This window comes from Terrapene carolina, unplaced genomic scaffold (assembly GCF_002925995.2).
Source record: "Terrapene carolina triunguis isolate 2854851 unplaced genomic scaffold, T_m_triunguis-2.0 Scaffold34029, whole genome shotgun sequence".
In the NCBI taxonomy this organism is placed as follows: domain Eukaryota; kingdom Metazoa; phylum Chordata; order Testudines; family Emydidae; genus Terrapene; species Terrapene triunguis.
The window spans coordinates 1,545,979-1,559,672 of record NW_020698380.1 but is presented as its reverse complement, the minus strand read 5'-3'; the positions used below and the strand labels follow the sequence as shown (position 1 = coordinate 1,559,672).

The 13,694-nt window shown below is 40.5% G+C and overlaps 1 protein-coding gene across 1 annotated transcript in view; it reads left to right on the top strand.

The window, feature by feature from the left end:
• The window catches only part of LOC112117865 (probable leucine--tRNA ligase, mitochondrial), a 118,349-nt gene that overhangs the window by 61,219 nt on the left and 43,436 nt on the right, over positions 1-13,694 (top strand). The window contains exons 8-9 of the mRNA XM_024215964.2: positions 5,724-5,831; positions 9,388-9,547. Coding sequence (XP_024071732.2) covers positions 5,724-5,831; positions 9,388-9,547 — 268 coding nt within the window. The remainder of the gene's footprint in view (positions 1-5,723; positions 5,832-9,387; positions 9,548-13,694) is intronic.

Here is a 13,694-nt window from a genome sequence, read left to right as displayed (position 1 = left end):
TTGAGGCTCTTGCTAGTGAGAGTTGGAAGCAGGTACAGTACCAATGTTATTGCTCCTTGTGTATATATATATTTTTTTCAGGATACTTCACACTTGGGAAATAAGATTTAAGTATGACCTATTGTAGTGTAGAAAGAGGCAATTGAAGGTAGAGGAATAAAATAATAAGAGATTGTGGGGGGGGATTAAAAATCCAGTTCTGTAAGAAAAAAAAATACATGAGTTGGAAATACTTCAGTAGAGGACTAAATAGATGAGATGTATGTAATATTACCTTTATTTGCCACTATATTGTTATATGTTAAATTTTAGCAAATGACTTTCTGTAGCATCATAATACTTGAATTATATTCAGTTACTCTATTGGGAGTATGGGTAAATATAGGTAAGAACTTAAATTTGCCAGCTTAAATTTAACAGATCTTGAGTATACCTATGGCTTCCTGCTAATGTGATTTCAAACCCAGCACTTTTCCCCACTATTTTGTGTTTAAGTGTAAGACATTTTTGTTTATTAATAAATTGAGTACTTTTGAAGTAAAATCATTTGCCCACTTCTTTGTGTTATCCTCTCTTATATTAGTGGAGCAGTTCAATCAGCCAATTTCATAAGTGTCAGCTGTAAGTAGAATAAAAAGTTTTGGTTTTACATCTTACATGTTAAGTTTTGATTTCCTCATAGGGTAGAAGTTTCTGTTTACTTCATTTACTATCATTGAAGTATTGAAACTCTTTTCGTATCAGTAAGGATATGATATCAGGCATCCATCTGTCATAAAATTCATATTTCTCTAAAGAAAGATAGAGATTCAGTTTTCTTTATTTTAAAATCTGTCACCCCACTCCAGCCCATCCCTTTTAGTGCAACAGAGGAGGGATCTCCTCTTTGTTGGGAAATTATTGGGAAAACCTTAGTTTTAAGTCCTCTGTATCCTGAATTTATTTGATTAGATCGCTATGTATAGGCTCTATTACCATATAATTCTTGGCTAGACTACCAAAATTTGACCTGGCTTTACTTTGACTTTGTTTCTATCGAAGATTGTTATTCATGCCTTACATTTCCCCTTTCAATTATTACAATTCCTTCTTTTAGATCTGCTTAAAATTGGTACTTTTTAACTTTCAGAAAGTCACAGAATGGTGCTACTCTCTTACTTGAAAGTGGGGCCATCTCAAGTTGATGATATTCTCACTGGCTTTAAATCTGCCCTTCTGATTTCCAAAACCTTCCTTGCACTTGCACTATTCTAACTTTTTGATCTCATTCCGTTTTATTCACATCTCATTTACTGTACTCCTCCTTCCTGGTGTTAGAGAATTATTTTTCTTGTGGTGCTGTATCTGTGTTGTAAATTTCCTTCCTTCTAGGCCAACCAAAGGGAGGAGAGTTCCTTCTAGACAGGGGTGGGCAAACTTTTTGCCCTGAGGGCCACATCGAGTTTCTGAAATTGTATGGAGGGCCGGTTGGAGAGGCTGTGCCTCCCCAAACAGCCAGGCGTGGCCCGGCCCCCGCCCCCTATCCGACCCGCCCTGCTTCTCGCCCCCGGGACTCCTGCCCCATCTATCCCTCCCTCCCTGTCCCCTGGACTCCCCACCCCTGATTGCCCCCCGTCACCCCATCCATTCCTCCCTCCCTGTCCCCTGACTGCCCCCGGACCCTCCGCCCCTGATTGCCCCCCCGTCGCCCCATCCAACCTCTCCTCTCATTTCTGACTGCCCACCCCCAGGAACCCTGCCCCATCCAACCGCCCCCAAACCCCTGCCCCTGACTGCCCCCTGCCACCCCATCCAACCCCCCTCCTTCCTGACTGCCCCCTAGGAACTCCTGCCCCCATTCAACCCCCCTGTTCCCCACCCTCTGACTGCCCCGACCCCTATCCACACCCCTGCCCCCTGACCACCACCCCGAACATAGGCACCGACTCTGTGGGTGCTCCGGGGCTGGAGCACCCATGGGGAAAAATTGGTGGGTGCTCTGCACCCAACGGCAGCCAAGCTCCCCGCCCCGCCCCAGCTCACCTCAACTCCGCCTCTGCCTCCTCCCCTGAGCGCGCCCGTCCCTGCTTCTCCTCCCAGCGCTTGCCACCACAAAACAGCTGTTTCGCAGCATAACAAGCTCTGGGAGGGAGTGGGGAGGAGTGGGTTCGTGGTGCACTCAGGGGAGGAGGCGGGGAAGAGGCGGGGCGGGGATTTGGGGAGGGAGTCCAATAGGGGCAGGGAGGGGGCGGAGTTGGGGTGGGGACTTTGGGGAAGGGGTTGGAATGGGGGCAGGGCGGGGGTGGAGTGGAGGCGGGGCGGGGGTAAAGCACCCACCGGCACCAGGAGAAGTTGGCGCCTGTGACCCCGAACTCCCCTGCCCTCTATCCAACCCCCTCTGCTCCCTGCCCCCTTACCTCGCTGGCTGGACCACCGGCAGCATTTCTAGTGTAGACATGGCCTGACTCTTGATTTGTATTTCTTTGTTCATTTTGTTAGTGTGTGTATTGCCAGAGCGCAGTTTAAACTTTTGTTACTCCCTTATTTGTCTTAGGTCACTTAACCTTTCTCCTTGCGTCCATTCTCTTTGTCACTTTATCGCATTTGATTTTATTCAATTCTTTGTTTCAGACTTTGCTCTGCCAGTGGATGCCTTTATTTTCCCTGCTATTTCTGGTGTCTAATCTAATTACAGAACTAGCTTTTGGCCACATTTATTTATATTTTCTCTATGGTTCCAAATTGTATCTTCTCTGTTTGAAAACAAAGTGAGGGACCTGAATTTTCAAACTTGGGTGCCTGAAGTTAGATTCCTAAATCCGTATTTCAGGCACCCAAATAAGTGTCTTGATTTTCAGTGGTGCTGAGCACTCCCATTTACTTAATCAGGAGAGTGAAAAAACTAGCATTACCCCTGTTACTGACACTTTTTTCAGCATCTAGTCCATCTTAATTTTATTCGGTGATGAACATTTCAGAAAACATTTTTCTTTGAACATTTTACAAAAATGTCTTCATTTACTCAAATGATTTTTAAAAAGTGAGCATATTAAATGAGTGAGAACTGATGAGTATCCAGTTTGAGATTGTTGTAAGGTTATCTATTAAATATCAAGTAACATTTATTAACATGTTAGTAATATATCTCCAATGCACATTTTTCCCTTTGTGATACTGTTTAAAATGTTTTAACTATTGTTGGTTTTTAGTAAATTTCCCAGTGTAGGCCTCTCAAGTTATTAGGGCAATGCCTTAAGTGCAAAGAACTGGGATTGAGGATTATCTGTGCCGAAATTTTGACGGCATTTATTTTGTCTTTTCACTGTGTACTGTGCAGGCACACACTTATGTGAAGAAGTTTCTGTGCTTACAAAGTGTATAAGGTTATGTATTCACTGCAGAGTTAACTCTAGTTGTTTAAACTCAAGGTAGTCTAGATTGAGTGAGAGGGTATGTCTCTACTGCAGTGCAAGCCAGAGCTCAGACTTATGCTCAAGCCCTAATCCCCCTTCGGTCTACACACAAATATCTCAGACTCTGGGTCAGACTCAGGGTCCTAGGACCTTGCAAGAGTGGAGGGTCTAAGCCCCCAAGTCAATGCGGGACCCAGGGTTTGAGCTACACAAAGTGATTATCAGCTGAGGAATTGTGCTAACCTGATCTGTAGGTTATATTTTCTTATGGGCCAGCCAACTCGAGTTAAAAGCACTACCACACTCAAGTTGACTGTTCATGTGTGTGTGTGGAATGGACGTCAGTTAGGGGCAACACTCGAATTATAAAAAAAATCCTAATAGTCGCACAGTGGATTTTGAAGAGAACAGTATCTGACTAGCCAGTCAGGTGTCTATTGACCTACTTGCACACTCTTAAAATGTATTTATACAAAATATATATAATTATTTTAAAAGAAAGTATCCACTCATTGGTTTGTCCTCTGCATTTCTTGCATTGGGTTATTATATGTAAGCACTCAGTATTCACTGTAGATAGAGCCCAGTACTCTATGGAACAGGACACCAAGCAAGGTAAATAGTCTTAACATGAACATTTAGAACAGAACATGGAACAATAAAGGGAATTGTTGGTTTATATTCCACTAAAGTCATTACATTATTGTTTTAAAAAGTAGCGGCAGCAGCTTGGCATTCTTATATCTATAAATCAGCAGAAAAGGAAGTAGTTAGTTGAGGATGTAAAAGAAGGTTAATCGAATAAGGAATAATAATCCAAAACAGTATGTAGCTATGGGGTGTGGATGACAAAAATGTATTATATTGTGAATCATAGAGTGAATCATAGTAAAAACATCAGTAGCCAGCAACTAGCATTTGTAACATGTTTTAAGTATATAATTTTGGACATTTTTAGTATAATTAAAACATAATAATTGAAAAGAGCAAATTGTGTGTTCAGTAATTATATTCTATGAAGTGGAGCCTAATTAGTGACGTGTAGTATGAATGATCCATGCTCCCTGGTAATTGTAAATTAACAAAATAATAAAAGGCTTTCATGTTTCATGTTGGAGCTGTGCAACTTAAGGACAAGTGATACAGCATATTGACTTCCTCTACTTAGAAATTAACTACTGAACATTGTATCAACTATCTTTCTGTCTGACTCATGCCTCCAGCTGTATTTCTGCCAAGGTAAAAGTTTTGGACAGTGCTGGAATACTCCTAGCAAAAATGTCAAACCTTATGAAGTAAAGATTGAGATGGGGTTTCCATTATACCCTCCTCTAAAATTCTTTGTTTAAATTCTTTGTGTTTCTTTAATTTATAAAAAAAACTTTTCAAATTATGTAAACAAAATGAGCAGATTTAAAGCAATGCTTCCAACAGCAATCAATGCTCCATGCTGTTTATGTGTGCCTGAGCGTGAACACTAAGAAAGCAATATGTCTATAACTCTCTATATAATGTACACAAACTGCATACAAGTTACAGTAATGCAAACTGCTACATTATGGATGGGAAGAAAATAATGTGGGAACCATCGCTGTGAATTTCTTCTTTGTTGTGTGGGTAGAGTCTTATCCGTAATATTGTATTAACATAACATTTTATATTTAATATACACTATTATTGTCAATTAATATTATTTGTATTACAATAGCAACCAGAGGTCCCATTCAGAATTGGGCCTATTGTGCTAGGTAAAGTATAAATAAAATTATAAAAATCTCATAACGTATGTAAAACTGATGGACAGCATCAGCCTCATTGTTATAGTATGACAATTAGTTGAGTTTGAAAAATTTAGGGTAAATAAATGTGACCTATCTGTATACAATTTCCAGGCTATTAGCCAGAGAACTAGTCCAAAAATAGCATTCAGTCCTGAAAAACATATGCATATAAACAGTCCTGTTGTGCTCAACAGGACCAATCACATGCACGTTTTCAGGATCGGGTCTACAATTAACACAGATTTAAAATGGTATCTTTCCTTGTTTACTTTTTCTTCCTAGTCTTTCTGTGTTCACTGTTTAAGACTGTGCCCGTAAGGAAGCTATGTCTCAAACAATTAGATGCACCACATTTCTGGCCTTTGCCATGTTCCACTAGTTCTTGAAAGATATGAAATTGTGGGAGCTATAGTAGAAGAACACCTTGTTCATGTTTTTACTCCTGCAGCTCTACTGCTGTGCCCCTTTATATAACTAAATTTGAAAGTGTTAATGTATGTGGTTTTATATATATGCTAGAGTTGCTAACACCTCGTTTATATTGTGCCAGGCCATGCTTGATTCTTTGTCTGATCTCCCTGAGTGGTATGGTATAAAGGAAATGCAAGCAAACTGGATAGGTGATTGTGTTGGATGTTATCTTGACTTCGTGTTAAAGGTGAGTCAGAAATGTGACCATCCCTTTCTTTGTGTGGATTATGCAAAATGACTGAAATGCATAATAGGATTTCTCTTAATATCTAGAAGACTTTCGAAAGTTAAGGATACTATTACATATTGTTTTACAAATATATATATATATATATATGTTTATTAAATGTAACACTTTGCATTATTTTTATTCTTACTGCACTATAACAGTCAAAGCTCATTGAAGATTTCCTGCAGAAAAATTGTGGCAGACCTTAGTATTTTTGTAAGTGAACTTTTACTTAATAACCCAAATCTGTGGCTGATCAAAATTCACTATTCTAACCCAAAGCAAATTAAGATGCGAGATTACTTAAATATATCAGGTTTAGTGGGAAGCTAATGTCATGAGACTACATTTAATCACTGGACGGAGTAAAAAACAGATATGTAGGGTTAAGATAAAACAAAGAGGACAGGTATGTTGAGCTGTGTTTCTGAGTGTTCTCGTAATGATCATATCAGCTTCATGAGTCACATTTAAAAGCTCCAGTTCTTCATTGTACTGGAATTTATTCATGGGAGAAAAGTAGTAAAATTTTAGTAGCTTCTCATTAGTATAAAAAGCAAGAAACTGAAATCCTCCACCAAAATTTGTTGTGTGAGTTCAGCAGTTTGGAACCCTGTAGCTGTTCAGTTCTGTCTGTGTGTCCTAGGGTCCACAAAGTCCACTGACGAGTGCTGAGAAGTTATACAGATCTAACTTAGTAGTTCTTTCATCTCCAACCATTCCCAAGAAAAGCCAGCTGCATCAAGTATAAGTATTTTTGCTACTGTGGTTATTAGCTCTTGGGACAAAAATCACATGAAACTATTATTAATTCTTAGTAGGACAAAATACTACTGGCTTTTCTTTAGCAGTTGAGTCTTTAAAACTATTTTTGGTTAAATGCTTTGGGTACAGAAGCTTTCTCTGCTCAATATTTGTTTTCCTTCCTAACATTGAGTCTTGCCAACATGCATGACCACAGAAACTTTTTAAAGCAACAGGGGTTGTTGAGGAGGCACACATATACCTCTCAAACCCATAGATATCAGTGTAGAGCAACAGGGGTAAGAGATTTGTTTGTTTTTTTCTTTTCCTCCACTGGCAATGGAAGAACTCCCCTCTTGGGAAATCTATGCTAAATTGAGCCTCTTTATATTGATAGTACTATTTATTGTAAGTAGTACGTTTCATGCAAACTAGAAAACTAGACACTGAGGAACCTAAAGAAAAGTGCTGGATAAAAGAGGTAGGTAGATAAGGAGAACTTAAGAAAAGTACAGGTACACTTTGCCCTGTGCTCTGTCCACAGAACAAAGAGAATATTTGGCATCCTTTTGGAAAGATGCAAAAGTGAATGACTCTGGATGACAATCAAGTAAGAGATTTTCAAAGGTACCAATGGTGTTAGGCACCTAACTCCCAATCACTTTCAGTGAGAGTTAGGTGCCTAATTGCTTTGGCCTATCATTTCATAAATGACTAATGACTTTAGGTGTTTTAATTTCTGGGATCCCAAATTGAAATACCTTAAAGGGGCTCTGCACATCTGAAAAACCGGCCACCTTAGTTAGAGGCTTCTGTAAATGTATGCCTCGATGTGCACTTGAAAATCTCCTCTGAGGGCTCCATGTGCTAAAGCATTTAACGGGACCAAAATTCTGTAGGAATTCTGCAGTAGCTTAATTTAAATTTAAAAAATAGATTTTTAATTAATAAAATATGAAAATAAATATCAGTGTACAGTGTCCATAGTGTTAGTCATATATTACATTTAATTTATTTCATATTGTGCCATCTTTTCCAGTTTTCATTATGTGTTGTAAGTACAAAAATCTGCAGCATTTAACTTCATTGTAGAAATGTCAGTGGGGAGGCTGGAGATGGAAACAGTTTAAAATTCTGTTTAGATTTCAGATTCAGCACCTCATTTAGATGAATAATGGGGCAATTTCTGTCAGAACTATTGTCGCAGGATGCCTGCAAACTCAGAAAAACAAGATTATTTTCACTACCACTAGGGCCATAGCCATAATTTTTTTTAAATGAAAGTTTAGATTCTGGATCACAAATCTGTGGCAAGGGATAGATTTTCATGGTAAATTCTGTAGCCACAGAATACAGCAGTCCCTGAATAATGCTTACTGTGCATAAAGTCATTAGTCATTTACTTATAATACATCAAAGTGATTTGCAAACATTAACTGTGATATTCTCACAATGGGTCTGATACAGTGCTTGTTGTAGTGAATGGAAAGCTCCCATTGACTTGTGTAGCATTGGATAAGGCTAAATACCCAAAGAGGTTCTTAAGTATGATTATCCCTATTTTATAGATGGGGAAACAGAGGCAAGAAGATTCTCTTTTCCAGAGCCACAGAGAGAGATGGTGTCTGAGTCAGGATTTGAGCTCTGGAGAGTTAGCTTCTGCCTGTGATATTGGGAGTTATCCTTGTGTATCTGATGGATTAATTGGGCCTTTAATGTGAATAGGAAGGAAGATGTGGTATTGTATTAAGTTAGATAGACTATATAGGCCAAAGGTGTTAACATAACCCCAGTCCCTGTCCAACAATAAACAGTGTTAAACAAGGTCCTGGGTTTGGTACAGAGACCTCTGCCAGCTTAGTACCACAGCAACCATTAAAAATCCTTGTAACCTTTTATTAAAGATACAGAAAAGAAGGAAAAATAGCTAAAGCATTTGAAATCTGAAGTATTATGTAAGGCTTTCATTTTAACAATATCCCTTATTCCCTTTAGCTAGAGAGAGTTTTTAGAAGGAAAAAAAAACCCCTTGTTTGACAATGTCTTAGGTGGTGTTAATAACTATCCTTTTGGGTAAAAGAGAAGTTAGTTGTGATGGGCTGGAGTTGTTGCTTCTGCTGCTGCTACTGTTAAAGTCCAATCCCTTTCATCCCAAGTGGTGGTTGGGAATCAGCTGGAGCCAGTAGAGGTGGCGATGTTATCTGGGTCGCTTTCTCTATCCCAGTCTGGTCAGGACATCTCAGGATTAGGGTAATAAAGGCCCCAGGGTCCCAAGAGATTGTGGGGATGGAAGCCATGAAGGTGAAGTTTGCTTCAGTAGCCACCATTTCTGTTATTTCATATTGTCAGTTCTTTCTCTATTTTCTTTCCCCCCAAAGTCTGTTTCTTTTAGCAAGGAGTGATTGATGGAATAGCCCAATCCCACATCATTTTGCACACCATTAGGCCTAATATCTGATGCAGCAGTTTTGGTGCACTAACTTCCAGCTCCATGTCATATGCTTTTAACAAACATAATTTGAACAGTCCTTGGATTATATCAATATGTGTGACTTTCTGTTTGGACTAATTTAGTCCATCTGTCTGTTTCTCTTGCACCTGTTTATAACATTCTTTATTGAAAACAATTTGACCTACTTTCCATGGTATATTCTTAAGCAGGCAAAAGTTATAGACCAATTGTCACAGCAGAACGAAATATAAAAAATGGCATTTTAATGGAGAAAATTAGCAATAAAACTGCTCTGGAATACTTTCTGCTCTTTATCAGGTTAATGGCAAAGAAACAGGAGAGAAGCTAGCTGCCTATACCTATACACCTGAAGCCATTTATGGAGCTTCCCACTTATATGTTTTACCTGATCATAGACTACTGCATGGAAATAGTAGTCTGAAGGAAGTGTTGCAGAGTGAGTTCATCCCAGGCAAAGGTGAGTTTTTATTTTTATTTTATTCTGGAATTGTGATAGTTTTAGAGACTAAAGTTTAAAAAAAAAAAAAAAAAGGGAAGCATGAGCATGAAAATTCCTGTTGAGGAGGAACAATTCCTTTTGATTCTTTGTACACGTCAAGTAGTATCACTTTACCTCATCCTGACTTCAAGGATGGTGGGATGACAATAGCTGGAATGTCAGTCTTAGTATTATAATGGTTGATAAACCTTTAAAGAAGTCAATTGGTTGCATGAAAGTAGTGGGCCAGATTCCTGTTTCTGTTCTGGGCCCTTTCTACCATGAATGGTAGAAAGGTCCAGATTCTGGTTGTAGTTGCCCAGTGGAAAATTGTCCTGGTGGAGTGTTGCCTCCTCATTGGCATAAAGCTGGCAGAGTCAGCCACAAATACCTCCCCATTCTGCCCTACCCCATCCCTGGGGTGTAGGGGGCATGTGGGAAAAGATGGGAATGTGAAGGGAGCATGGCTAAGATATGCTTTGTCACATTGATCCTCAGCTGGCATAATGTCCCAATGGTGTAAGTTAGAGCAGCCCCATGGCTGGCCTTGACTTATTCTGGAGCTGGCACAGACTGTCCTCCAGGGTAAGAGAGTTGTAACTGACTTCCTAAGAGACACCGCACTCACCTGGGCTAAGTAGAGGTATGGCCTGTTATTTTGTTACATTTGGAAACTCACAACGATAAGAGTAACAGGATGCCTTAAAGCAGATTAAGTACAAAATATACATATTTTAGTTCTACTTCATTCTGCTAATACTTGTATTTTTATTAAGTTGAAAAAATATTAACTACCTTGTGCACATGTGTTTATAATATAAGGTCAAATCCTCTGCTTTGCTTCTCTCACGCTCAGTGGAACAGATAAGGGAAACCATCAGAGAACCAGTTGTATCTCCCTGACTCTCTTCCCAATGTCTGGCCTGGGCATAGATTTAGGGCTACTCTAAATTGCCACAGCTCACAATAGTCCCTAAGGGGCCATCTGCCTGCTGTGGGTAGTTGGAGCACAGTGCATTTCAGCTACTCTTCCCCACCTGTGACATGCTCGCTGCACTGAGAGCTGTAGGGAGGGTGATATAGGAACTGGCTATGCCAGGTTTACAGCTGTTGGAGACTTGCCCACATGGGGGATATCCCTAACAGGAAAGATGAGCCTGATTCCATCCCCTTTGCAGCACTGTGCACAGGGACAGAGCTGACCAGAGAATCTTGCTCAGTGCCTTTAATATCATAAATGAATACTACTTTTTCCACCTCATTCAGTGACAGAATACATGGCTCAGAGAATGAGGCAGCTGTTCAAGAATTATTTTTATCTTTGCTGCTCAATGTGTGGCCCACTGCCTCATTAACTTCATACTCTCCAACTTCTGCAGGGAATGAGGAAATAATCCTACAGGAAAAAAAAAGTGAACATGTAATTAAAGACAGTGCCATAATGTAAATGCGCAGGGAGCAGAGTTAAGTACTTCCTGACTTGAATGGTTCATTTTTACAACCTTGAAATTTTTCATATGGAATCAGAAGAAACTGGGGCCGGAAGGTATTGGTTATCCCAAGCCTCTTCCATGGGAGCCAGGAGAAACTGGAGCTGGCATATCAGAGGGATTCTGTTGTATGATTAAAAACCACTATTCCTGTGAGAAATGCATGTTAAGCTCTTATAACTCAGCTAAATCAAAACAGATTTTCATTGGCCCAGAGAAAGGTACAGCTGCGTCCTAGGGATTACATCCTTGCCGACTTTTATATTCCTATGCCAGACGACTGGAGCGCAAAAGATGTGCAGTAAAGATCACGTGTTATTTTTGATAATGGCAAAAGTGTATTTTTTACACATTTCCTACACAAAAATAGTTGAACCATTGTTGCTTCAAGTTGCCTATAGGAATTCACCCTCCTGTGAGACCAAATCTAGAAAATTTCAGCCAGAATGATGAAAGTTTGAGAAAGTTATAAGCAATTGAAAAGAACCTTTAAAATGGAAACAGTTACACACCTTGTGACACACCCTTGGGGTACAATCTGGACTGTGGGACCGCTGTATCCCATTAATTCTCCTCCCTGGGCTGTCTCTCTTACAATGTGCTAGTGACAAGCAGCAAAACCCCTCCAGGTGCTGTGCTCACTCAGTCAACAACATACAGGGACACACCAAGCTAAGTTGCATGAATGCTCTGTAAGCCACTCATGAATTATACAGAGAGAGGCCCCAGCCAATTTCCCCAGACTTGCACCCCAGAAATGTACCGTTTTACACAGCTCAAGACCTCCTCTTGAACAGTGCAAGCTCATCAATTAGTTCACCACTTTGTCAAAGGAAAGTGTACATGCACCGGCCTTTGTGACGTGGGGGGCTAGGTAACCCCCATTCGGTACATTCCCTCTCTGAGGAGTCTCTGGGACAGTGGATTCTTATTGATGGGTCATCAACACATGTCTGGCTGGTCCTGATGTAAATCTGTCATGTCAGTTGTTCTTTGTTGTCACTGAAAAGCTAATTGTGGGCTTTTTCTACTTACCCCATATTTCAGTAACAAACACATAGCAATACTTCATCACTTCACGTACAATGATAGTACATACAATCCAATAGGATAGTAATGTTCAGCGGATTGAGACTTTTTAAATGATACCTCACAAGGCATACTGTGTACAAAACATATCCTAATCATATCACAGTGGTCAATATGTGGGTTCCAGGGTGCTATTTTGAGGTAGAGTGCCACACACCTCTACTATAGTATAGCTATGCACTCGTGCCATTTACTTATATATTTGTGTATATCTATACATAGAGGAACATCCTGGCCCCATTGAAGTCAAAGGGATGTCGCAGTGCTTCAAGCCACGTGCCGATCCCTGGGCCTACTGGTAAACGACAAAAAGTCAACATTAGTGCCGGTGCAAAGGATAGAGTTCATCGGAGCAGTCCTCGACTCGACCTGCTCCAGAGCATTCCTGCCGCTGGAAAGGTTCCACGTGTTGGTGAACCTCATTGTGAAAGTCTCTGCGTTCCCTCTGACTACAACCAGGGTCTGTCTGTGCCTGCTGGGTCACATGGCAGTGTGCACTTACGTGGTCTGCCATGCCAGGTTCAGGATGCAGCCCCTGCAACAATGGCTGGGAATGATCTATTTCCAGTTCCGAGACCCCCCTGGAAAAGATTGTTACCCTTCCTCAGGCGTTACTTACCTCGCTGTGATGGTGGACTGACCTCAGGACAGTCCTGGAGGGGGTTCCGTTCGACAACCCCCTTCACTCCATCGAGTTGGTGTTGGATGCCTTGGACCTGGGCTGGGGTGTGCATCTCGGCGACCTCCAGACATGGGGATGTGGTCCCCGGAGGAGGCGAAGTTGCACATAAACATCAAAGAGCTCCAAGCAGTCTGGCTGGTGTGCAGAGTCTTCCTGCCCCACCTGTTGGGCAAGGTGGTATGAGTCCTGATGGACAACACAGCCTCGATGGTCTACATCAACAGGCAAGGGAGAGCACGCTTGTCAGCCCTGTGTCAAGAGGCACTCTGTGTATGACATTTCTGCATCAGCCACGAAATCCACCTGGAAGCTTGTCACCTTTGAGCAGGCCAATGCTCAAACCACTGAGCTATCCATCTCCCCCATTATCAAAAATAATAATATAAAGTGAACACTGTGCACTTTGTATTCTGTGTTGTAATTGAAATCAATATTGAAAATGTAGAAAAACATTCAAAAATATTTAATAAATTTCAATTGGTATTCTATTGTTATAAGTGCAATTAATTGCGATTTTTTTTTGAGTTAATAGCATGAGTTAACTGCGATTAATTGACAGCCCTAGAATTTACTATTTTAAAGGGGCATTGTCAGCCAAAATAATGCTTTGGTCTGAAATTGTAGTACCAGCTGTTGTTTCAAGTAATTTCTAAAATGAGTAACCCTGAAAGAAATTGGAGAACAATAATGGTTCACTTGGTTTACTTTGTACATTTATCAGTTCTTTGCACATTGTCTGTTCCTCGGTTTCTACTATATAGTGAGTTAGTTTCTCTTATTTGTGGGGATCTTTCACATGCCATCAGGGAACAGAAAAACAGCTTTTTAAATCACAAAATTTGGCAGTGGGACTTACAGAAGCTTT